The following is a 24507-nucleotide window of genomic DNA, read 5'->3' as shown; positions in this document are numbered from 1 at the left end:
GGGAGGGGACAGGTCAAACATGAGGCTGGTGGAGGCACTTTTAAAGAATGAGAGAGGCCGCCTAAGTTATAGCGACGGAGCACCAACAAGGAGCTGTTGACGTTTGCGGGGGTCAAAGGATGTGATGGGCCATGAGAGAGACCTGTCTCCCAAGAACCTCCCCCTCTCTGCTACACACAGCTGTTTTTGGGATTAGGCTTCAAGCCCCCCACCCTAGGGCCTCCCTGGAGTTCTCAGCGTATACCCCCTCCCTCCCTCACCCTTTCCCCTCCGTCTTTCTCCCCTCTCTGTGCATGACTGATGGCCAGATGACATCCACACATGTCCCTCTGCTGTCCATCCATCCATTTCTCCCTCTCTCTCTCTCTCTCTCTTTCCAAGCGACGGCCCCCTCAGCTGGCTCAGTTGTTCGGGGATTTCTCCTCCGTCTTCTTTTCTTGCTGCGTCATCCACTTCTCAGACACGTGCTCGCTTTGTCCGCTCGGTTCATCTGCCTTCTTGTCTCTCTGTCTGTCTTTCTCTCTCTCGTCTCTTTCTTTGCTTTTATTTCCCCATTTCTCTCCGTCTGTCTTTCTCTCGCCGTGTATTTGCCTACCAACACCTTCCGTCTGCCAAATACGCCCCCACGCTCACATGAGTCTGGCCCGATCCAAGCCAGATGTAATGGATGAAGAATACTGTGCACTTGTGTGTGTGTGTATGTGTGTGTATGTGGAGAGAAAGTGCGTAAAACTGTCTACGCACACAAAATGTCTATCTGCATTCATCATCTGTGTGTGTGTGTGTGGGTGTGTGTGTGTTACTACTTATGTTTCTGTCCTTTTTCATTGCTCGAAAAACTTTTGAAATATCACAAAAGTTGGTTATGTTTCCATCAGCTGAGCAGAGGCCGTAAAGAAGCTTCTTGAACGTAGATGTAACCGGGGGTCAGAAATAAACACCCGCCGAACGCCAACATACCAAAATAGTCATGTAATAAAATATCTGGCATGACGGCTCACAGGAAGTTACTCATGTGCACCATATGTGTGGGTTTTTATTTGATTTTATGTGCGTCTGAACAGTGCCACAACACTGAAGGAAACGTTGGAGACGCTGTGAGGTAGAGGAGCAGCAGCCACAGACCATCCTGACCACTGCACTGCTTACTGTAGGCAAAATCAACTACAGTTAATCAAATATCTAGTAATATCTTATTATCTCAATGAAATGTAACGAGACAAATGTATATGGGTCAGTGACAAATAAGGGTTGGCAGGATAAGCAATTCAAAAATATCTTTAAAAATAGTTTTAAAGGAAGCATCAGGTTTGTTATTATGTACATTTTGTATTTTTATTGGTTTCATGTCATTTGAAATGACATTTTCACCATTTCTTTACCAAAAGTAAGACTGAATGCTCCTGAAAATGTCAAATGGTGTAACCATGATTCCCCAGATTAAATGAAATATGTAGAAGAACAATTGTTTTCCATTACCTTTATTTAATATAAACAAGTTATAATGTAAGATTATGCCAAACTAGTTAATATGGTGTTTTACTGAGAATTTAATGATTTTAAACAAGTTGAATTATTTGGTAAGTTTTTATGGTTACACCACTTAGACATTTTTTTGCTATATTCCTCTAATATATTCTCTCAAAATGGATTAAAAGCAGAAATGTTATGCTGGCTCCACAAAAAAAAGAAATGCATGCAAGGTATTCATATGTTTATTTTTTGAAATTTAAACCCCTTTATGGACACAAAAAAAAATCACTGACCCATATGTGACACAAAAAGGCAATTTATTATTTTAGCCGCTGGATTTTTTTCATCAAACAGTCCTCTTGGCAGGTGAGTCAAAAAGTAAATTTCGAACACATTGCTGCATTCACAAGGAAAATGGAAAGAGTTTTGAAGACCTGACAACTTGTCAGGTTGATTTTGGGCTTCAGCTTCAAAAGTTTTCAGGTTTCAGAGATGCATTTGTCAATCTTCTGAAAGTACTGACCACACACTCCTGATAGAGACGCTATAGTACAGATTATTTTACATACATTTTAACACTCTCTCCAGCCTCTTTCAAACTGTTATGCAGTGACATGAAACCACCTGCTGGGCCAACAAGACTAAAATTTGAATTTATTTGTCCAGTCAATGTGTTTTCAATGCTACTTATCAATAACTAAGAGCATGGCTCAGTCTGCCGGGTCTGGATTGCTGTCAAATTTTGTCCAGACATTCCTGTTTCCCACAGGATGAAACCTACAAACCTCTGCTGACCTTTCCTCTAAGTCTTCATGTATTCAATGATATCTCAACGTCCTCTAAGTGGACTGGCACAGTACAAGCTGATGAAGCCTAATGACTTTTGTGCTGACTTCCATGACTCTATGCAGGCTGTGTCCATACGCTCATGTCTTAGTTTTTTTTTTTTTTTTACTGACCTACATTAAGATACTATCTTTGGATGCTTCCGCTGGAAATTTGAGATTTGGGTCACAAACAGACTTAATGCGTCTTTGTTGCTTTTGTCAACTGCAAAACTGTACAAGGTGCCAAGCATGTCAGGGATCTCCCAGCCATCCCAACCATTCACACGACTCCACGTTTCAGAATGCCTCGGCCCGGATCGGGTGTTTGGAAGAGACGGTCAGTGAAAGGGTTAGCTGTGTGCGGCTGGACTCACAAAAAAGAGCGTGTGTGTGTGTTCTTGTGTGTGAGAGAATATGCAAGTGCGTTTGGTGTAAATGCTTAAGCCGGACCAAATAAATGCGGAGACATTAGTCATAGCACGTTGCCCTGCCCTTCAGCGTGCTCTTTCCATCTCAACGCAGCTATCTGCTCACACCATCTGCTGAAACACAAGCCTGCTCTACACAAGTACTCAGCATTACTAACACAACAGTATTAAATATGATTCATGGATACCCAAAATCAAAAAAAAAAAGGAGGAAAACTTGTACACTCAGCAGCTTAACAGCCACACGGTGACATATTTCACTCCGTCTTCCCATGTGAGGGCCGGGATCGCCAGTGGTGTGAGGAATGAACTAATTTTAAACTCAACGCTCTTGTTTTGTCTCAGCTCTCCGCTAGCGTTACATTTCCTGTCTGGGATCAGGCCCACCTGTGGACTCTGAGAGGACTGAGACGTCAGAGCAGAGCCAGAGCTCAGATATTCCCCCCTCGGCTCCCGCGGGTGCCCTGACTCATTCTGACATCACAGCCCTGGCCAGCCGCTGAGATCTGTCATCCCCCTATTGTGCGGCCAATCACCTCTCCTGAGGAATCTGCCTAAATATAGTATCAAGCTTGACACAAGAGTATAAAAGAATGGTGGCAAGCTAAAAAAAAAAAAAAAAAATTGTCTTAGCTGCAGTTTATGAAAAAAAAGCTGATGAAGAAGAAAAAGGGCGGATATCTTTAAATACTCAGTAGGCAAAGTTCAGGCTCTCATGTAGAAGCAGGAGCAGTGATGAGGTTATAATATGTAATAATCATGAGAAGAAGAAGTATAAAAAGGCTTTATTTGTTGCAGGGTTTGTTCACAGGAGAAATAATACAAATATTTTATGTAGGTTTTAATCAAAACTGATGAAATATTCGTCTGGACTTTGCGTAATATAATTTGTTTAAAGGGCCTGTTTAAAGTCTGGCGATATTCTCTTATTTTTCTTATTGTCAGTGAATCCAATGAAAATACTAAAGCCAACAATGAGTTGATAACACTAACAAGTATTTTTTTTGTGCAGCCAAAGTGTGATATAACTTACTCCTCCGTGCCACACAGCTCCACCGGTGTCCAAAAAACTTGAGCCACACGTCTGAACTCGCCGACCTGTTCGTTCATTACCAGGAAAGCTGTGCGATGCAGTTTATCTGAGTCATGCTCACACACACAGACCATGCTGACACTGTATATAGTCACTAGCGTATCAAATCCAGTGCTGAATATAACCCACAAAAAAAAGTCTTTGCTTCTACAGTGACCAACTTTCTGGAAGGGGTTAGTTAAACTTTAAAAAATATTCAACTTTTTTTTTTTATAGATTGAGTGTCTTTAATGTGAAGCAGGGGAGGTCCGAGCCTACTGAGAGACAGACTCATTGTTGCTCTCTTCACGGGGATTATTGACAGTTTCAAAAATATAAAATATTGCCAGTCTCATCCTTTAATAGTGTTTTCCAACTCTGCAAATCTAATTCAGCTTCTCTTTAAAGGACAGCCATTGTAGTCCATTTTTTCTCTTTAGATTATTCCGTTTTTTTTTCTTTTGTGCCTTCTTTGAGCTGCAGCATCAAATCCGTTGAAAGAATGGTCATAATGAATTCCATATTTGTTTGAAATCTGTGTTATACGACTGCAGGCTGGGAATTGAGTAATAGGAAATCCCCATTGAATAATGGCTCCTCTCTAGTAGTAGTACAGTTAAACCAAAGTGGGTGCCAAGCTAATTTAATGCTCCATCCCATCGATTTTCTCAGTGTGTATTTACTGTTCGAATTCGATTTACTGTTTACTTATGTTTATTCTAATTGTTTGTAGGAGGAACTGGGATGTGTGTGTGCTCCTCCAACACTGTTACACTTTTTCTCTCCCATTAGTTAGAAAAGGCTTCATGACCTCACACTGAGAACACTTTATAAAACTTAATGTGTATTGAGCTGCGATTTCTCCCAAGCTTCTATACAGTCTCTACATTGTTGTGTTTATTCTGTATAAACATGCCACTTTTTTTTTTTTTTTTTTTACTTTTTGGTTTACATAAAGCACCAAGCAGACGCACGCTGGAGGACATGTTGCTTATTAGTCTTTGTTTCGATGTTTCCTGCTGCAGTTTTTTTGCAGGTTTCTAAGGGGGGGGGGGGGGGCTGGTGTGAGCCGCGCCGCTCTCTCTCCTAAACCCAGGGTCTCTGGGGCATGGCACACACATGGAAGCACTTTAGAGCTTCACTACACTGCAATTGGGCCTATTACCATAATTACAGCTTTAAAGCCCCAGCAATTTGTATCAGGCATGCACCAGCGCAACCACCAGGCCTTTTGGCCCTGCGGAACAACAGGCACCCCCCCGCCGCCCCCCCCCCCCCCCTTCTACTTTCTACACATTCTCCTTTGTCTCTGAGTCTCAGTTGCTGTTTTTCTTCTCACAATCCCTCTTTGGTTACATTAATATCAAAGGGGGAGAAGATTATTTTCAGGGGGCTCACACCAAGTTGGAGAGCTTATGGTGCGTGTTCTCTGGGCTGAAGTGAGAATGATAGTGCAGGAGGAAGATAGCTGGAGAAGATAACAAAAGAGAGAAAGAGAGGAGAGAGAGAAAAAATATATACATCAAAAGGTTCGAATGTGGTGCAAGAGGTGGGGACTGGCATCAAAGAGCTCTCCTGCACATTAACACTTACTGTTGCAGCTGGGAGAGAGTGGGATTTCGGCTTTTCCATAGGGGCTCGCCAACTACCGCCTCATTGGGATAGTGCTGTAATCTTGAGCGTGACCTTTATTCAAACTGAAACCCGGGCTCTTACAGATGTTTGACAGCGGTTTATGGGGTATGACCTCAGAGCTGCTATTAAACACAAAACTGAAAGTGAAAAGGCAGTTTCTCTGATTAAATCCCAGCACTGCGGCCTCCACAAACAAACAATATGACTGTAGTTTGTGTTTACAAGTGAGACAGAGAGAGAGAGAAAGGAGGGGGGGAGAGAAGATGTTCCACTGGTGTCTTGCCAAGTCCCAAACCAAATCTGCTATGAGCATTAAACTGAGGTGCATCCTAACTAAATGATGTTGGGTTGTGCACGAGCAGGCCTATTACTCACTGGGTTTGTGTTAGTGCTGGCAGCCCTCTGTGGCCCCATTAGACCTGGCCTTTTGTCCGGTGCGCATCATAAACACATCAAAACACTCAAATAAACCCCTTCCAGTTGGCCTCGGTAAGACCTTAATCAATACGACAACGAAAAAGTCAGTGGGGAAAAAGCTTTTATGCATCTCATTTTTCAGCAGCGAGTTGTAAATTTACATCCTTCAGAGGAGCGAGCCAGCGCCTCCGTCATCGAACTTGATTACGTTGAGGGATGGGGCCGAGTTAAATCAAATTATGTAAAAAGGAGAAGAGTTTTTTGGATTTTTTTAAACAATCGCGATGGCCCTTTAAACATGCTCGCGCACACTCACCCTGTAAGCCCTCGATTCTTCCACACGTCATAGAGCACCAGAGGGATGTTGCCGCTCGCTGCGGTCGACCCGGCCTGTAGAGAAAGAGAGAGAGGGAGAGAGTGAGCAAATAGAGGTGTGATGATGGATGCAGTCTCCTTTGCTTCCTGCTATTCGGACAGACACCCTGTTTAGTCTTCCTCGAGCTCAAGCTTCCTTCTTCCCCCCTCCACCTCCCTCTCTCCCTCCATTTTCTCCTCACGGACAGCTGTGTCAGCGCAGGTGACACCTCCAACGCCCACACACAGGCGCCCAAGCACATTTGCACACCTCAAACACTGGACCCCACTCTCTCTCTCTTTTTCTCTCTCTCTCTGGCCCTGGCTTCTCCTCGTCTCCCTCTACTAGCCGTCAGTCTAGTGCTTTCTATTTAGACAATACGGCTTTGCTGGCCGGAGAGTTTTTAATCCATCACTGGTGGAGTGGCAGAGCTAACCAGTGCAGTTAAGTGAGGTTGGGTGAGTGTGGGTGGGTGGGTGGTGGAGTAGAGTGAAACAGAAAAAAAAGAGGCTAGAATGAAGAGAAGAGGATAAGCAGCAGCAGGAGAATGTTTATGTGTGTAGGTGCGTGTACGGCAAACCCACGCTGAGGATGTAGGAAACAGTGAAGCGTTTCCTACATCCTCAGGTGTCCGCTGTAAATTCTGACTCCCAGGTTTGCTGGAACGAGAAGGAGACTCCTTCAGGGTTGTTTTTTTTTTATTCGTGTGAGAGACATAAAAAACACTTAAAAACAGGAAAAAAGAAAAAAAAAAACACCCCTATTCCTTCTGTTTCTGTTGGAGACAGGTGGCTGAGAAATGACTCTCCCCTTCTCCTCGTCTGACAAGTTTTCTTTTCCTTAACCACTGTGGAATGGGAGGAGGGAGGGAACGGAGGAACGAGGTGTCCAAAACACACACATGCACACACACGCACATGGTACCTGTGTAACCTATGCTGACATACAAAAATATGTCTACGTACAACTATCTATCAGTTTCTCTCTGGCTTATGTGCCCCTCTTGGCTCGCTGCTTTGTTATCTGATTTTCTTGCAATTATGCCAGCGAGTTAAAAAAAAAATTGCACCGTAATGACCCTCTGCTTATTCTCTTCTACACATCTACGCTGTTTTATACTGTGAACTCAATGACAGTGATGCATAGCACCGGTCTGAGGTAGCAGTTTAATGGTGACTCCCTATGTTTGCCACAGTGGGCTCCAGTGGAAGGTGGTGAACATGACATTGATGGCAGCAGTGTGGTTCAGTGTGGTGCTCTAGCAGGGGTCATGCCAGGCTCAGGAGAAGAGCCGTGTTGTACAGTAGCAGCAGCAGCAGCAGCAGCAGCAGCAGCAGCAGTAGTGTGTGCCACCCTATGTGGTGTGTCAGGCATGTTGCCAGTGCTGCAGCCAGGGCTGGTGTGTCAGGAGTCCTGCCCTGGAGGGCTTTTACACATCCAGCTGTGCCCTGGACATCCGCCCATGCCGGACTGCCCACTGGACAACACCGCTCTTTCATTCTGCACGCAGCAGCAAAGAAAGAACCCTCTCCTCTGCTGCTGCTAGAAGGAAACTAATGTGACAAGTTCCAACACCCACATTTCCTCTCCTTCGTCCGCTCCAAACCGTGCGTACCCATCAACAGCAGCCCTGCTCTCTGTCTATCCGTCTGTCTTCCACTCTCCTGCCTGGACTTGTCATCTTTTTTTTTTTTTTTTTTTTTAAACATATCTTTATTGGTTTTTACATTCATACAACAACATAGAACACTTAAAACATATGGCAGTAATACAAATATTAATGAAAATACTAATAGAATACAGAAAAAGTAAATAAATAACTTGTCATAATAAAATAAATAATTAAAAAGGGATAAATTAAATAGACAAATTGGTCAGAGAAATTACTGAGCAATAAATAATAAATAAAAGACTTGTCATCTTTTGCTGCTGGGGGAGGTTTGCAGAACTGAATTTAACTGTAGTCTTTTTCACATACTGCCCTTTGAGATGAGGCATTACATGTGGACATGGAAATTTTGAGATGTAATGTTTTAACATATTCTGTGGTCTCATAAATTACTCAAAACAAATTGCAAACAAAACAGTGAGTATTTTAATACATTTTTAGTGCATTTAAACTGTGCTCACTAAATGATTTACAACATGTTTATACCAGCTGGGTCAAATAAGGCAGGAGAGGAAATCTGTCATAGTAAAAAAGTTCACAGTAAGCAGTAAACTCAACAAATAAGGCTGAATTTGGCATGCTGCTTATTAACAATAACAACAACAAAAGTAGGTAAAACACAAGCATAATAAAAGATGGTTCATGTTAAATTTAATTAGATTTTTTTGTATTTCATGATATTTTTTATTTACAAAATAGCACTTGAATTGTAAATAACTGAATTAAAAATAAAATGTTACAAACACAAATACAAGAGCTACTCATTTAGAACTAAACAGAGGGAAAACAGCTTGTTTTAAAGTAACTATATTAATACTGGGGTGTTATTGGCCATCAAACTAAAAGGCCTTAACGTTTCACTCTCATTTAATGAAATGAAGCCAACTTTCCAGCTCACCTGTGGTGCCTGACGTGAATCAAAAACCTGGCCTTATAAAGTTATAACCGGAGCTCGGCTCAAGCCAAGTCCTTTGCTGGTGGTAAATTACAGCAGCTGCATTTCAAATAATGTTTACAGGAAGCTTTGTACCGTGCTGTTCCACCTACGGCCAACGGCTTCTCGCAAGAGAGATCAAGACTGTCTGAGTGTTTTGTTAATTCCAGTATCTCATTAGTTAGAATTGGGGGGTGCGGGGGAATGGAACACTGTGTCTTCTCCAAGGACAGTCAGAGTGTGTGTGTGTGTGTGTGTGTGTGTGTGTGTGTGTGTGTGTGTGTGTGTGTGTGTGTGTGTGTGTGTGTGTGTGTGTGTGTGTGTGTGTTTGTGGGGGGGCTGACTGGGGTAACTCTGAACTTACTCCCCTTTACACACACACACACACAGACACAGGACGTAGTGAGGGAAGCCAGACATACAGTCAGACTGAGCCAAAAGTGAAAGAGGAGGTGGAGAGAGGGAGGAAAAGGAGGGACACCACTGCACAGAGACAAGTAAGGGGGGGGGGGCTGTTGGAGAGGACGGACAGAGGAGAAGAGTTAGCAGGAGGGACGCTGGTCTTCTGGTTCGTCTCTCAGAGACAAGCAGCCTTGAGATGGAAATTCCTACAGAGCAGCGACGAGTCCTCGCTCTAACACTAACCATGCATGCAAACACGTCTCCCCGACACTGTCCACAGTCCAGATCGGATGATGGATGTGTGTGTATGTCTTGCGACTGTCCCGGTGCTACCTCGGCCCACTCTGTCCTGTGTGCTGCTGACAGTGTTGAAATTTGCTCAGGCTGCGGGCCCGCTCAGCTCCCTGCCTGCAAGGTATCACCTGACAGCAGTGTTTAAAAAGTCGCTGCCAGAGAAGGTGGTGTGTTCTGTGAGTGTGTGTGAGTGTGAGTGTGAGTGTGAGTGTGAGTGTGAGTGTGAGTGTGAGTGTGTGTGTGTGTGTGTGTGTGTGTGTGTGTGTGTGTGTGTGTGTATACCTGTGCGAGCATGATCCTGGTCTTCGCCACGTCGAGAGGAGTGGTAACAAATGCCGCCACGGCGCCTACGGAGACACAAACACACATTTAGCAAAGTGCCGAACATAAAAAGGCCCTCTCACTGCTCTCAGAAGTCCTTAAATATTAAAAATAAACTCATAAAAATGTCCAATTACTTAACCGCAGTTACAGTAACGTATTAATTCAGCAATAAACAGTGAAACTCTTGGCCCTCCACTCCATTAAGTTCATAAAAATGATAATATTCCCCATCCGGGACCTTCCTCGTTATTAGACCACGAAAACCAGACAGACACACGTCTATTCCCACTGCCCCCCCTTCCACTGCCTCATCCAACCCACACACACACTCGCTTGAATGCACAATCATGAAGAAAGATACATTTGGATACATTCTAACACACATAAACACACCAGTCTCTCACTCTTACATACATACTCAGGAACCACACACACACACACACACACACACACACACACACACACACACACACACACACACACACACACACACACACACACACACACACACACACACACACACACACACACACACATACACACACACACACACACACACACACACACACACAGCCTCCTGTGAGTTTTATTGAGTAGTTACACCCCAACTTCCCTCCATCGCTCCAAGTTGGAAGCTGGATGGGCCACACTATCCAGAGGTGTCCCCACTGAGCCGCAATGAATGCGTGGGTGTGTGTGTGTGTGTGTGTGTGTGTGTGTGTGTGTGTGTGTGTGTCTACGTGAGAATGTGTGTGCATAAGTGTGCGCGCGTGTATGTGTCTCTCTGCCGCAAACATAGCAACTGTTCTTGGTAAACACATCCACATGGGCCACCGAGGAGCAGTGTGACTGTAAGTGAGCTGAGGATAGAGGAAAACAGATTAGGATCGGTTTGGTGTAACACACTGTAACATTTTTACAAGTACATTCTGGCTGATTATAGGAGATGGATTTAAATGATTACTTTTTTCCATACATTTTTGGGTGGATAAAACTCAAACTCACAAAAAAAACCCACCACAGTTCTCGTTCTGTAGGCTGTTTTGTAATATTCTTGGAGAGCGCTTAGAAAGAGGGACGCATTATCCTAATAAATCTCACAGACGGAGCGCCTGAATTTGAGGATCTAAATTTGGCGAACCATGTGATGCGATATAGGTTAGACGCAAATCAGTCGGTGATGTAATGGTGTCTCGCGGCTAGTGGAGGTTCAAATGGGGGCAAGTCCGTCATAAGTCAATGCGGGGTGCTGGTGTGAGATATTCGGGATGATTAAACGCGCCTGTGTGAGCATTTCCAGTGTCAAGCAGATTATGTATGAGCGAAAGGGAAGAGTGTGAAGCGGGATGTAAGGGGAAGTGACTGAAACTTGAGGATCCCTCTTGGACAGCAGCTCGGTCGCAGCGGGACGTGAACTTGATTCCTACCCCGCAACCCTGCCCCGACCCACCCTGCTACCCCCTTTGCCCCCTTTTTACCCCCTTGTCCTCCTTTTGACTCACTGTCCTAATTATCTAAATTACATGTTTTCTGCCTTTTTTTCTTATCTACTAAAAGTCTGTAATAATGTTGATGAAGATGACTGTATCTATGGTCTTTCCCAAATACCAAAATTCTGTATACTGCATTTTTATACTATTATATTATTATTAAGACGTTCAACCTAGCTAATCTCAAAATAAAAAGCCTTTATTGAACAATGCAAATCATGTTTTTTATGACTCTTTCCTTCCTGAAGCTGACCCACACTCCACCATTCCTTATCTCATAAGTCTTTTATGTCTTTTTAATCTGCATGTCTCTCTCTGGCAGCCACTCATCCACATCTCCTGTCTCCTCTTTCTCTTCCTCTCTTCTAATTCCTTCCTCTCTCCTTTTTTCCCCCAGCATGGAATGAGTCCAGGTGGGGGTGGGCGCCGGGCCACATCTCAGCTCCTTGGGGTGCTGTGTCCTCACCGCTCGCCTTCCCTCCCTCCCACCACCTCCACCTCCATCTCTCTATTGCCCCGAGAGCAGCTAACCTCAATCTTCCTGTCCTGTCTGGCGCATTGTAGCGTTGTAAGAGTTATGGACTGAAAGCTGTAAGCGTCCAACAACTGCTCCAAGGACAGAACTGTTCTTTTTTTTTTTTTTTTTTTTTTCCTGTAATGTGTATTTTGATTGTGGTTCAGTTTTTTCGTCACGATTGGGTGGAAAGATAGATGATGTGATACACATTTTATTCAGAGCTACAGCACTGAAGGGACATGCAATGCTGCTACATAACACAAAGAGCACAACATAATTGTTCATAACTTGTTCTTTTATTTGCCTTTACCCACTTAGTCATTATATCCACATCACTGATGATTATTTATCAAAAAAATTGCCAATAGTCATTTCCACAATATCGTTAGAGGTATTTAGTCAAACATATTGTGATATTTGATTTTGTCCAGCCCTACCACACCATGATTTCTGTCAGTATCAGACCATTTTTCCCCTGCCACTGCCACTCTATCAGCTTTAAACTTAATTGAGGGCAGCCGAACGAAAGGCCGTGAAACAAGATCACAAAGCACAAAACAGCAGCATCTATACACCGAAATTGCTCTTAAAACACAATCCACTATCCAAATATACAATTAATCCAGCTAAAAAGAGGTCAAATTACATCAAAGGAACCGCACAAGTGTTTTCATTTATCCGGCTGATTAGACCTCTGCTTGAAGTTTGGGAGGAAGTGCTATAATAATGTGAATTAAGTGATGTCACTGCACTTAATAAACCAATTAGAACGATCAATAAGAGATGCTGTAACTCGCACTGCAGGTGTAACAACAATGGGGGGAGATGCCAATCAAGCCCAGTCTGCACACACCTACACAGTTCTGAGAAGAAGAGGTCTAATCAAGCAGGTTAAGTGAGAACACCTGTGTAGAGGCTTTAAAAAGAAGACATAGTTAACCATGTAGAATAAAGAGATATATTATTATGTGCCTAATCAGAGTTGAGCCTTTGGATAATAACTGATATACAGTGGACTGAGGAGTGCCAGGTTTTATTTGTCTGCATCTAAAGTTACTGACAAGAGAAAGCATGTCGAAGTCTTTATGGAGTGAATAATCAGAGCAGCGGGGATTAAATTTAGCATTGTGATGACGTATCCTGAACATTAGCTTGTCCCTCCCAAATTATTTTCCAAGCTGATGCCAGTAAGATGATTTGGCGACCTACTTTTCCAACTTAGTTTGTTTACCTGACTAAGCCAACCATACCAGATTTAGAAAAGAAAGTCATTAAAACATGACTTTATGGTAAAAGAGAGTTTTTGTAGCTGCTTGACATTCTTGCAGATACAAAATCTACAATACTGCTTTGAAATTGAAAAGGTTTTATTTTGAGATGGAAAATTAAATCAAAATCTATTCTAAAATTCATTCAGTTACATCTCAGGTCAATTTTTGGCAGCTATTCGTCATGTGTGTACATTATTTTTATATAGACATTCATATGTAGTATGGCTTGCTGCTCTAACACCTACATTTCCCTTCTTGGGATCAATAAAGTTTCATCTTCTCTTCACTTTTTCTCTCTACCTAGTGTGTATATCTCATGTGTCATACTGTGAATCAAGCCTCTCTCTGCTGCTTGTTGTCTTTTCTTTTCACATATTCGCCTTGTTTTTTAGCCCACTCCCTTCCCATCTTTAACTCCTTTTCCTGTGCCTTTTTCCCCTCTCCCTCTTTCTAAAAACCACTTCAGGCCCCAGTGCTCAGGAGGTCGCACAGCTGCAGGGGCCCATACCCAGTAACCGGCCCCCCTCTCATCCCTCCTTTCTCCTCCCCTGCTTGTCTGTCTCTCCCTTGATACTCATCCGGGCTAAGAAAGAACCATAAAAGTCTGTTATGGTTTGATTTTCACTGGCTGAAAGTTTTGAGAACTGTAATAATGAAACTTTTCTGTTGTGTAAACAATGCACTGTATTGAGGCTTTTTCTATTAGAACGCTGTTTGGTAACAATGCTGAAGATAAGCTCTCATTTCCCTTCATCCGTTTCCCTTCTTTTCTTCCACAGATCTGTTGTGCAGGTGAGGATGTGATTTGGCAGCTGAGCTCACCTTTGTGGAATCCTGCAAGAATGTGGCTTTGGGTAAACTTGTCCTACCCTCCTGGCCATCTATTCACCTATCCATCCATCCATCCATCCATCCATCCATCTAGCCCATCCATCCCTCCCTTCCTCCTTCCACCCCCTCCCCCTCACCACCCCCTCTCTCCCAAAGCAGCATATAATCCCCTGCACCTGCAAAAGCTCCGCACACTGCAGCCTGCCAAGAGTAGAGCGTGTGACCTTGCCTCCGCGACCACAGAGTCTGGGAGAAACAGAAAGAGAGAGAGAGAGAGAGAGAGAGAGAAATGTCAAGAGGGAAAGAGAAAGAGAGAGAGAGAGAGCGAGAGAGAGAGTTGTCGATAGAGGAAGATGATGAAAGAGCAAGAAAAAAGAAGAAAGAGGGAGGGAGACAAAATGGGGGGAGAGAGAGAAGATCGTTAGTTAGTAGATATCAGACACATTGAAAACATATTGTGAACCTTGGTCTGGTCTGGGGTCCAGGCCCACGGCTGGGAACCGGGCTGTCCGGCTATTTTTGTGTTTCATTTTATCCCCAGTGATGTCATGCTACTTGTTTCCCAAGAACTGGGATAGGACAAGAGGGAGGTAAAAGAATATGCTGCAGCGCTCCCCCTGTATCACACTAAATCTCCACACAGCTTGTCTGGATGCCATCATGTTCAAGTAGGTCAGAAGTGATCAAAGTTGTACTACTAATCATGAGTAAGGAATCACTTTGAAGGGTTACACATTTTTTAATTCATGTACATCTACATACCTGGTAGCTAAATGGTTAAGACACATAACACATAAACATCACATGCGTGGTTCAACTTTAACTGAGGACCTTTATTGTATGTCATATCCCCCTCTCTATCTCTGCTCAACTTTCATGTCTCACTCTGATACCATCAAGTATAAATTAAAGGCCAAAATACCAAAAGAAAAACATCTGCATTCATATACAGATGCACAGAAATGAAATGAGGAATTAGTATCATTATTAGTAAAGGCAGTATCATTTACGTGTATGCCATACACAGAACTTCCAGTTATTTAGGTAATTCATTATATTCAGTTTGCCATTGTTTTTATTGTGCTTCACTGTCAACTGAACCTCTACTATGCACCTTATGTTGCTCTGTCGCTGGTTTTATTGTATTTCACTGGATCTCTGATGTTTTTTATTGTGTTTTAGCATACGTGGCTGCTATGACAATTTCATTTCCCTACAGGGATTAATAACGTAATCTATCCATCTGTCTAGTCCTGCTATATTAAAGACAACCTTTATGGATCTTCGGACAATTGTTTATATACTGTTATGAGTTATTTACATTATCATGAGGCTTTTCTTAAAGGTCACAAAGGCATATTTTAGTCTGCTTTTGGCTCAACCAATCTATCATTTCCAATATAGTTTATGTTTATGTACTCTTAATATTGATATACAATTACATATGTCATGATGGTACATTTTGTCCATGCTCTAGTGCAGTCTTAATCATCTCATCCAGACTGCAGTGTGTTAAAGCCTCACTAGAATACTAATTGAGCCATCTGACTTTGATGGATGACGCTGACAAATATTGACGTTCATGCAGCACAGTTTAAAAATAAATATACAATTAATGTAACAGTAGATTTCATTGACTGTTAATGTATGGAGTAATATACTTGATGGTGCTTTTATGTATGCGTGGACATTGTCTGTGTTCATGTTGTAATTATTTGGACATTTGACAATAATTCCTCAACCATTAAAAAAGCATTTAGACAATTAACTTCTCATTTACTGACCGAGAGATTAGACCACAGAGATTTAACTGAAAACAAAGCTAATTGCACATCATGAATATGTAAAAATGACATGAACATTTTTCAGAGTACTTTTTGTGTCTGAGAACTCTCACATCACAGGATTGCTTGCTCAAATACAACTGGCTACTGAGTGAAACCACCTGATGTTTTTGTTTTCAGAGTGAACAGGATGAGAAGCGAGGTCTGTCTCTCTCTCTCCCCCCGCTAGTTCCAACAAAGCGATGAGGAGGCTGACTATGCAAGGTTAGTCTTTGTGTAAAATGCATGTGGACAGCTGCGCTGCCTCAGGCGCTGCAAGGTATGATTACTTCTCAGGGAGAGCAATTGAGCAACAGCATGGAGCGATTACTAATATTTTCTTTGTCCATTCCCCCCCTGTGAGTTTTAATCTGTTGCATGTTATCTCTTTCTCTCCTCCTATCTCACACACATGTGGACATCACAAAAACCATGTGTGCGTGCGCAACACATGCAGACACAAACAAGTAAACACACACAAAAAGACAGAAGAGGGAATGGACTACACACAGTGCGTACGAGCTCAGGAAGTGTCATGTGTATTCCATTAGAAGGCAGATTAAAAAGGAGATTTTGTTTTCCACATCAAAGGCCTCACGCTGGGGGATTCCTCCGTCTCTCTCTCTGTCTTTCAGAGTCTCTCCCTCTCTTCCTCTCTGTTTCATGAATAAATAATAAGGGCTAAACCTGGGAAAACAAACTTTTTGACCTTTGAACCTTGGTGTCAGGGTCAGATTCTGCACCTGGGCGACTTCCCACAAAGAAAGAGGTGGTAGGTCTGTCTGCATGTGAGTGTCAGTACAACATATATATGTTTGTTATGTGTGTGTTTGGAGGGGGCCTGCATTTGTAAGTGCATCTCATCGGTTTAATTGGACTTCCCATCATCCATTTGACGCAGAATTCCCAGAATTTTTTGTGGCTCTCTCTTGGAGTTCAATCCTAACCTAAAAGTGTTACACCCTCCTGTTTTGCTTATGTTGTTTTTGAGGTCAGAACAGTTGGGACTGCCGTTGGGGGAAAAAAACAACTGAGTGAAAACCACAATATTTTGAAATTAATGTGTGCGAGAACTGTGTGAATAATCCACATGGATATTGAAGTCTGGTGTGAAAACCACTTTAAATCAATTCTCGCACATATCCCTGTGACTTGCTTGATGAATTTCTGAAATTCAGTCTTTTTCCTGCCTGGAATATGACTCTCCGTGATATCCCAGAAACCCAAGGACGAGTTGAACTTAATGCACTTTTATGAAAGGATTTAGCTGCCTGCACCTCTTCCTACAGGCCTGCAGCCGTCCGATGGGTTTTCTCCTTTTTCCCTCTTTCTGTTTCTCTAACTGACAGCTGTGCTGGCTCGGTGTGAAATAGACAGAAAAAGGCCATAACGCAGCACATTACCATCCCGCAGAGCAGATGGGAGATCATGCCACACACATACACTCGCTCAAATTCCTTCGCTCTGGCATTTCACGTTGATTCTTGTTTATGAAAGCCTCTGAACAGCCCGGTGGTCACTCGAAGGGAATGGCAGTAAAAAGATGTTTGCTCGCAAGTAGTTGCTTTTTCTTCTCCTTACTTGGCTAGACAGCTTGCCTCAGCCATTGTAACAGAGGAAATGGCTCATTAGCTATTCAGAGCACCATGTTAATAAGAGGACTGTACATCTGGGAGGAGGAGAGGAGATGATTGGAGAGGAGAGGAGAGTAAAAAGGAGAGGAGACGAGAGGAGTCCAGATTCCAGCAGTTCAGCTCTCCGCCAACGGACGTGTCCAGATGGCCTGGAGAGAGAGGGGCCTTTGACTGGGGACAAAGAGACACTTGTGGACGACAAAAAAAATCTAACTCTCGCAAATGCACAGACACACACACATAGACGTACACACACACAGCTGTGCAGCGTATTGTTCGTCTTAGCTGGGCCGTTAGCTCCTAACATTGATGGAATGTTTGACTGTCCGCCTATCGTGCCCTTGAGACATGATGTCACTCCAACAAAACGCTGTCTTTTCAAAGAGAAGCAGCTTTTTATGTGTCCGGGGTCACACAATGAAAAGACAGAGGGGAGAGACAAGGGAGAGAGAAACACATTAGGAGAGAGGGAGATTTTTAAAAAATAAATTTAAAAAAAGCTAAAAAGAGACAGGACTGGATATGCTCAGAGCTCATGATAAATTGAATGCTGGTTTGATGGTAGTCGTGACAACCCATTAAACCGGGGTGTAAACTCCCATTTTCTCCTGCCACAATGATACAAGGGAATGCAGAGGGTGAGCCTGCTGTAAATGTGTCAGAGAGTAAGCACACTATTATAACTTTACTACGGATTTATCGCCCAGAGTAATTACAGTAAATGATGGCACTGAGAAATGGCAGAATAGTTGGGGAAAGCGCAGGGACAGGATGGGATAAAATAGATGAATAATAAATACAGAGAGGGAATAAAGTCAACTAGACAAACATATACGAAAAGATATAAAAACGTACCTTTAAATATTCCCAAAGTGGAAACTGCACCAGTGAGAACGGGATCTGAAAAACAAGCACATAGAGTTTTAATTATCTGAATTATATCTGCTTTCATTTTTGATTTTTTTGGAGACTCAAGTTTCATCTTTAACCTCCAATCTCCTACACTTGTCATTCCTGCCACCTTTCTCTGTTTCCTCTCTCTCTTTCTCTCGTCTGACTGCTCCCTTGTTCCTTCTCACTGCTGATGATTAATGAATGAGACGGGCTGTGGTCTGGCAGCCCTGAATGGATAGATGATAGATGGATGGATGGATGGGTAGATGAAGCAAACTTGGAAAGAGGGATAGTGGGATAGAGGGAGGCGCTGGAGTGATGGTTGGAGTGTGAATGTTGCCACTGGAAACGCTAAATCAGCTTACACAGGAAGTTATAGTGGGAGGAAATCAATGGTAATGCCAAGGCGAGGGGCAAATGACACACAGTCAGACCACACACACACTCGCACAGCGGCATGCAGACGCATGAACAGGAATGGGCATACTTTATATAAACAGACACGTACAGAAAGACACCCGAAAACACTAATTCGCACAGACACGTATATTTCACAGAGACACACTGCAGACACACACACACACACACACAAGTGTATCCTGTCATCTTCGCACTGCAGGAATGGCAAAGCAGGACAGGAAGGAAGAGAGGGAACAAAAACAAAAGTGGAGAGGAAATAAATAAAGACACTGAGTTGTGTCATCAGTCTTTGATCACGGCAACAAGAAAATCATTCATTCATCTGTGCCTCCTCCTTTTCCAGCAAGTTCCGTCATACTACGTTAGCACATCGGTAAAAACAAGACTGATCCAACTCTGAGTCAGCCAGAGCACAAAGATAATACTTGAGCTGTGTTTATGCCTCTCAATGAGCTTATTAAGCACTTACTTAAAATGAACTGACCTCATATAAACACGCAATGTAAACACTAAAGTAGATTAATTTAAAGGTTATCTGCTGCATCTGCTCCCCAAGACCCAGCTTATGTATTAAGCAAAAGAAATATAACTAACAACTGTTAATTAGCGAGCTTTGGAGGTACTGGTAGGCCTGTTTTTATATGTAGAACACAAGCTAGCTGTTTCCCTCAGTTATCAGTCTTTATGCTAAGTTAAAGGACCAGTGTGTAGAATTTAGTGGCATCTAGCGGTGAGCCTGCAGATTGCAACCAACTGAATACCCCTCCCCCCCTCCCCTTCTAAGCGTGTAGGAGAACTTATGGTTGCAGCAAAACTCACGTAAAACATGAAAGGCCCTCTCTAAAGCCAGTGTTTTGTTTGTCCGTTGTGGGCTACTATAGAAACATGGCGGTGCATCATGGCGGCCTCTGTGTAGGGGAAACCACTCTTTATGTAGATATAAAGGGATGATTCTAAAGTAAAAACACAATTCTTATTTTCAGGTAATTATACACTAATGAAACATACTTATTGTCACTTGCAAATGAACATCTTCCAGTTTGCTAGGCTGAAAGATATACCGTATGCAATTCAGTGTTGGTATTTCAACTCATAATCGTTACCCTAACAGGTATTTTTAATAAATTGACTATCTGTAGGGAGATTCTTTCGGTCTCTGCTGAGAATTAAGAGTTCAAGGCTTAATCTTTATCTGCCTTTCCTCCCTAGACTTTCCCTCTCTGCTTCTCTCTAATGAGAAGTCAAAGTTACGGTGACCGAGTCCCACAGGTCACCTTTGATGGTACCTGTTGGTAACATTTTCACACGGGAAGCAGAGAGACAAAGTCTTACAATGTGCTTTTGGCTATAAGGCAATACAACATAATCCTAAGACAATAACATAAGGGTATGAATCTCCATTTTACTTATGAATATTATATTCCATTTCTGCCAATTGATGTAAATCATACAGACTGGTCTTTTAACTTAAGAACAGTACATGTAGATATAAATTTTCGTGAGATCACAACATCACAAGATCACGCAAGAATCCACTTTTGTCTGGCTACGAGTTACGCACTTTTGACCCACCGCTGCTTCCGACCTATCGGTGTCCTATGAAGATTCCTTCATGATCTCGTGATCTCGCAATTCCAGCTGCCTCGCAAGGTAAGACGGTAATAGACTGTGATAGAGATGGTTCGTCTAATCACCTGCCAAGTATTTTTTGAAAGTGCCAGCCTTTTTCCAAACAGTTTCCAAGGACAACTTCTCAGATGGTTCTGCGTAACAAACTAGCTGGCGCATCGGGTTAGCAATTCTTAGCGAGAAAAAAATGAAAAAGAGTACTTCCTAGATTTTACAGACTTATATAGAAATTCTACTAACTATTTAAAAATAAACTTACTCACACTAAAGTTCCTTTTTCTCTCTCACAAGGCCCTGTGACACATGCATTGCATCCCTGTTCAGACCTAATTCTCTAGACGGTGTCTGGGGTTCAGATGTGAAACAGATATAAAGGCCACTGCCAGAAAGATGGGATTTGCAAAATAAGTCCTGCTAGGGTATAGATATCATAAACATCAAAACAAGAATAATTCATTCTATAGTCAACCATGTAATCTCATCCATTAAATGGCTTTTACCATCTATCTAAACATACAGCAGAATAGGTTTTTTTGGAGTATATTTGAGTTTAGTGCAATCAAACACTTGTAGCCTGATAAGCAGGCCTGATATATGGAGATAACAGAAATGTTCCAGTGGAAACTCTTCATGCCCATCTGGTCTATCCGGGCAGACAGAAGCAAATTTTCTCAGTCCTTTGAGATGATCTAAAAACTTTATTTGATGTAGGTCTGGTATCCAGCCCCCTGAATGTGGAGTGTTATACAATGGAGAGTGAGTGCACCTGTTTTCCAACTGTGGAGAGATGAGAGTGAGCTTTCAAAAGGAATAAAAGTGCACCTGTCTTTTATTACCACCCTGATGAGTTCTGCCTTTTTCCAGGCTGGGAGAGAGAGACAGAGACAGAGATGATGGAGGGGGAGGGGTAAGGGGTAAAATCCACAATCACTAAATGTAAGCAGGACATATTGTACCTGTATTGAGTCAAAGTAAGTAAACATGTGTCTGATTTATTTCATAGTTATACTTTAGAAACTGTTTTACTGCTTGCTCACAATTTTAAATGTAATTTCATTATATATGAACTGAATCTGAAGATTTTTTTAGCTGGAATAAAACATTTGAATCTCTGTGGTAGTACACACCTTTCACATGTAGCTAGCTATATACAGCAAAGAAAAGGTTAAAAAGAAAAATACATTCATTTAATGTGTACTAAAGTGGTGTAGAGGACTTTGAACCATGAGGAGGAGTGTAAAAAAAGAGAGAAAGCCAGATGGGTTCTGTGGAGGATCTGGAAAGAGTGATCTACCAATGATTTATGACTTGGTTTGACACCCCTGGCACACTGTGCGTGCAGTGTGTGTGTGTGTGTGTGTGTAGATCCGTGTGTGTGTGTGTTGCCTGGCAGAGATTGAGCGTCTGAAAACCACATGTGGTCTGATTAAAATTGATAAGCCATTTAGACCTGAGGAGGGCACACACACACTTGAAACATGTATGAACCTGACTAGATTTGGCATACGACAGAATCCAGTGTGTGTGTGTTTGACTTATAAAATGAAAGAGAATAGGTGGAGGATGCAGTATGGGAGTTAATCACTGTAGTTTTATCAAAACTAAAATGCTTTCTACTTGTTGCACATCAACATGCTGTACCGCGGTAATACTTTAATGGTGGTGTAGTGATGGAAGGAGATGTGAGGTGTAATAAATCTCTCAGCTGGATGAGATGTGAAGATAAGTAGAGACAGAGAGTGATCTCTCTCTCTCTCTCTCTCTCTCTCTCTCTCTCTCTCTCCTCTCTCTCTCTCTCTCTCTCTCTCTCTCTCTCTCTCTCTCTCTCTCTCTCTCTCTCTCTCTCTCTCTCTCTCTCTCTCTCTCTCTCTCTCTCTCTCTCTCTCTCTCTCTCTCTCTCTCTCTCTCTCTCTCTCTCTCTCTCTCTCTCTCTCTCTCTCTCTCATATCAATTTTAACAGCCATCACACCCTCAACATTCAAATCAAAAACCCGAAGTCTATTCATATTCTGTGTAGCTGAGTGATGCACGCAAAGTGTTACCCATTCCTCAGCTGCCTGTCACTGAGGAATGAATTTTCACCACAACTGCAATCCTTGTGTCACTGCTCTGACTTGCACTAAAAACATAAGCAAGATTCTCAAAACAGCCCGAGGGAGCAACTTTTTAGTTTTTGCTTTTGTTTTTGAGGTGAGGTAACCTTGGAGATAGCCATGTGCTTCTGATAGAAAGAACGATGCTTATATCCTTCCTGTAGTTGTAGTTTTCAGTAAAGAAAGATCAAATGAACCACACAGATGTGCCACATGAAGACTAAATATCCCTGAAAAGCTTTTCAGCAATTTGTCTATATAATAATTCCATATATCAACACCCAACATACAAAGAATGCAAAAACATCACGTCACGACATCAGAGATCTACAGTTCAACCGTGTGTGACATTTTTTTCTTCTATTGGATCCATTATGCTTTAAGATGGAACACTGGAGTGTTTTTTACACTGATTTCATGCAGTCAACCCCTCAGAGCTGCTGCTAAAAATAAAACAAACAACTAATATTGAGATAATCATTAAATCACTCAATATTAAAAAACACCACAAGTGATTTTCTGACCACTTCAGGTTTACATGATGTGACTTTACATGAAGTGTGGGCCTCTCACTCAGTAGTAACACCAACAGGATCATCAGAAACTGTAAGTCAATCCATCCGAAACAACTCTGACATATTCATTCACAATAAACATGAAACCTTTTGAAGTAGTGGATAAACCTGTTATTCCTCATGCAGTTTTTTTACCATCATTATTTTTGTTGTAAAATGGACCAAAGCATTCTCTTTTATTAAAACATATGATGGATTTCACAAACAATGTTTTACAATAACACAAGTATAAACATTAAACATTTTTGTGAATTAATACTGATTGTTATTTTTAAATATTATAAGATCATATCAAAAATAATACATTGTGAAAACTTTTGATTTAGTGATTGTGTCAACACCAGTAAACTTACTTGCATACTTGCAGAAAATGTGCAACAACAGAATAATGCCTAATAAATAAATAAAATGTCCACATTAAAACAGCTGAAAAATACAGCATGAAAACCTTCTCCTTCACATCCACATGACATGACCAGCAGGACATATGTTGATACTTCTGCAGCCTCCCATTTAAGAAGTGCTGTGTCACAGCACAGTGCCATTATGTATAGACATTCACTGTGGGTACCTTGTAAAAACACATGGAAACTACACCAGGCCCCTACAAAACATAACCTCTCATACCTCTACACACAGACAGGTCTGTTTTAAGTCTGTTTTCAGCCTATTTGTGCGGAAGGTGTCAGATTACCAGGCCTCATAAATCCTGAGCATCATGACGTCCTTTTCACGTTTTGTGAAGAAATTCATGTTTTATTCTTGAAATGCATTTCAGTGCAAAGGCTGCGGGATGACATTTTAGGATACATGTGACCATTTCCACCATCAGATTCAGTACAACTATAACTGAAACAGTATCCGTTTGATGTGATCACATGAGCAACTTCAACAAACTGAGAATATATTGGTCACCACACCCTCTGATCTATATTCCACTCAGACCTTTTGCACATTGCGCTGCTGCACATACATGAACCAAAATAGCAGATGTGCTCGAAGAAGCCCACACAGCCTGTGTGTCTTAAAACATTTGCAAAGTCGATTTTGAAAATAATATATAAAGTATTGGTGTATTGCTACTTTTTTTGCTCATTACTGCCCCCAACAGGTTGATCAGTTTAATAGCATGAACTTGGTTCTTTGGTTATCCTGTGCAGCTTGTGACTGATCATTTGGAAAGCTCAGTGTATAGCTTAAGGACACTTTAAGGGGCTGACTGGCTTTAACCGGTTGCAGCCACTGAACCAGAATTCAAGAGCGGGCACTTTGTCCAACTATGGCCAGTGGGTGATCTGCATGGTTTGGATATTCTAGTTACAGAGAGGTCTGCCACAAGTGTTGAGGGCACATTTAGACCTCAGTTATGTCATGGTAGACTAGCACACAGCCATCCAGACAGCCAGGGCCATGCTACGCTAGGCTAGCATGGAGGCAGCCAGGACACATAAAATCCCCCTGCTCCCTGGTGCTAACTGCTGACTCTGTCTCATCCCCCCA

At 42.2% G+C, this 24507-nt stretch overlaps 1 protein-coding gene across 1 annotated transcript in view; it reads right to left on the bottom strand.

Moving 5' to 3' along the window:
• slc25a26 (solute carrier family 25 member 26) overlaps positions 1 to 24507 on the bottom strand; it is a 59436-nt gene that overhangs the window by 1996 nt on the left and 32933 nt on the right. Inside the window, exons 6-9 of the mRNA XM_062416264.1 lie at positions 18252 to 18296; positions 14116 to 14185; positions 9789 to 9853; positions 6169 to 6242 (exon numbers count right to left, since the gene is read on the bottom strand). Of these exons, the coding sequence (XP_062272248.1) occupies positions 6169 to 6242; positions 9789 to 9853; positions 14116 to 14185; positions 18252 to 18296 (254 nt within the window). The remainder of the gene's footprint in view (positions 1 to 6168; positions 6243 to 9788; positions 9854 to 14115; positions 14186 to 18251; positions 18297 to 24507) is intronic.

This window comes from Scomber scombrus, chromosome 3 (assembly GCF_963691925.1).
Source record: "Scomber scombrus chromosome 3, fScoSco1.1, whole genome shotgun sequence".
NCBI classification, from domain to species: domain Eukaryota; kingdom Metazoa; phylum Chordata; class Actinopteri; order Scombriformes; family Scombridae; genus Scomber; species Scomber scombrus.
Note: the sequence above shows the minus strand (reverse complement) of the source record. Positions and strands in the feature narration are given on the sequence as shown.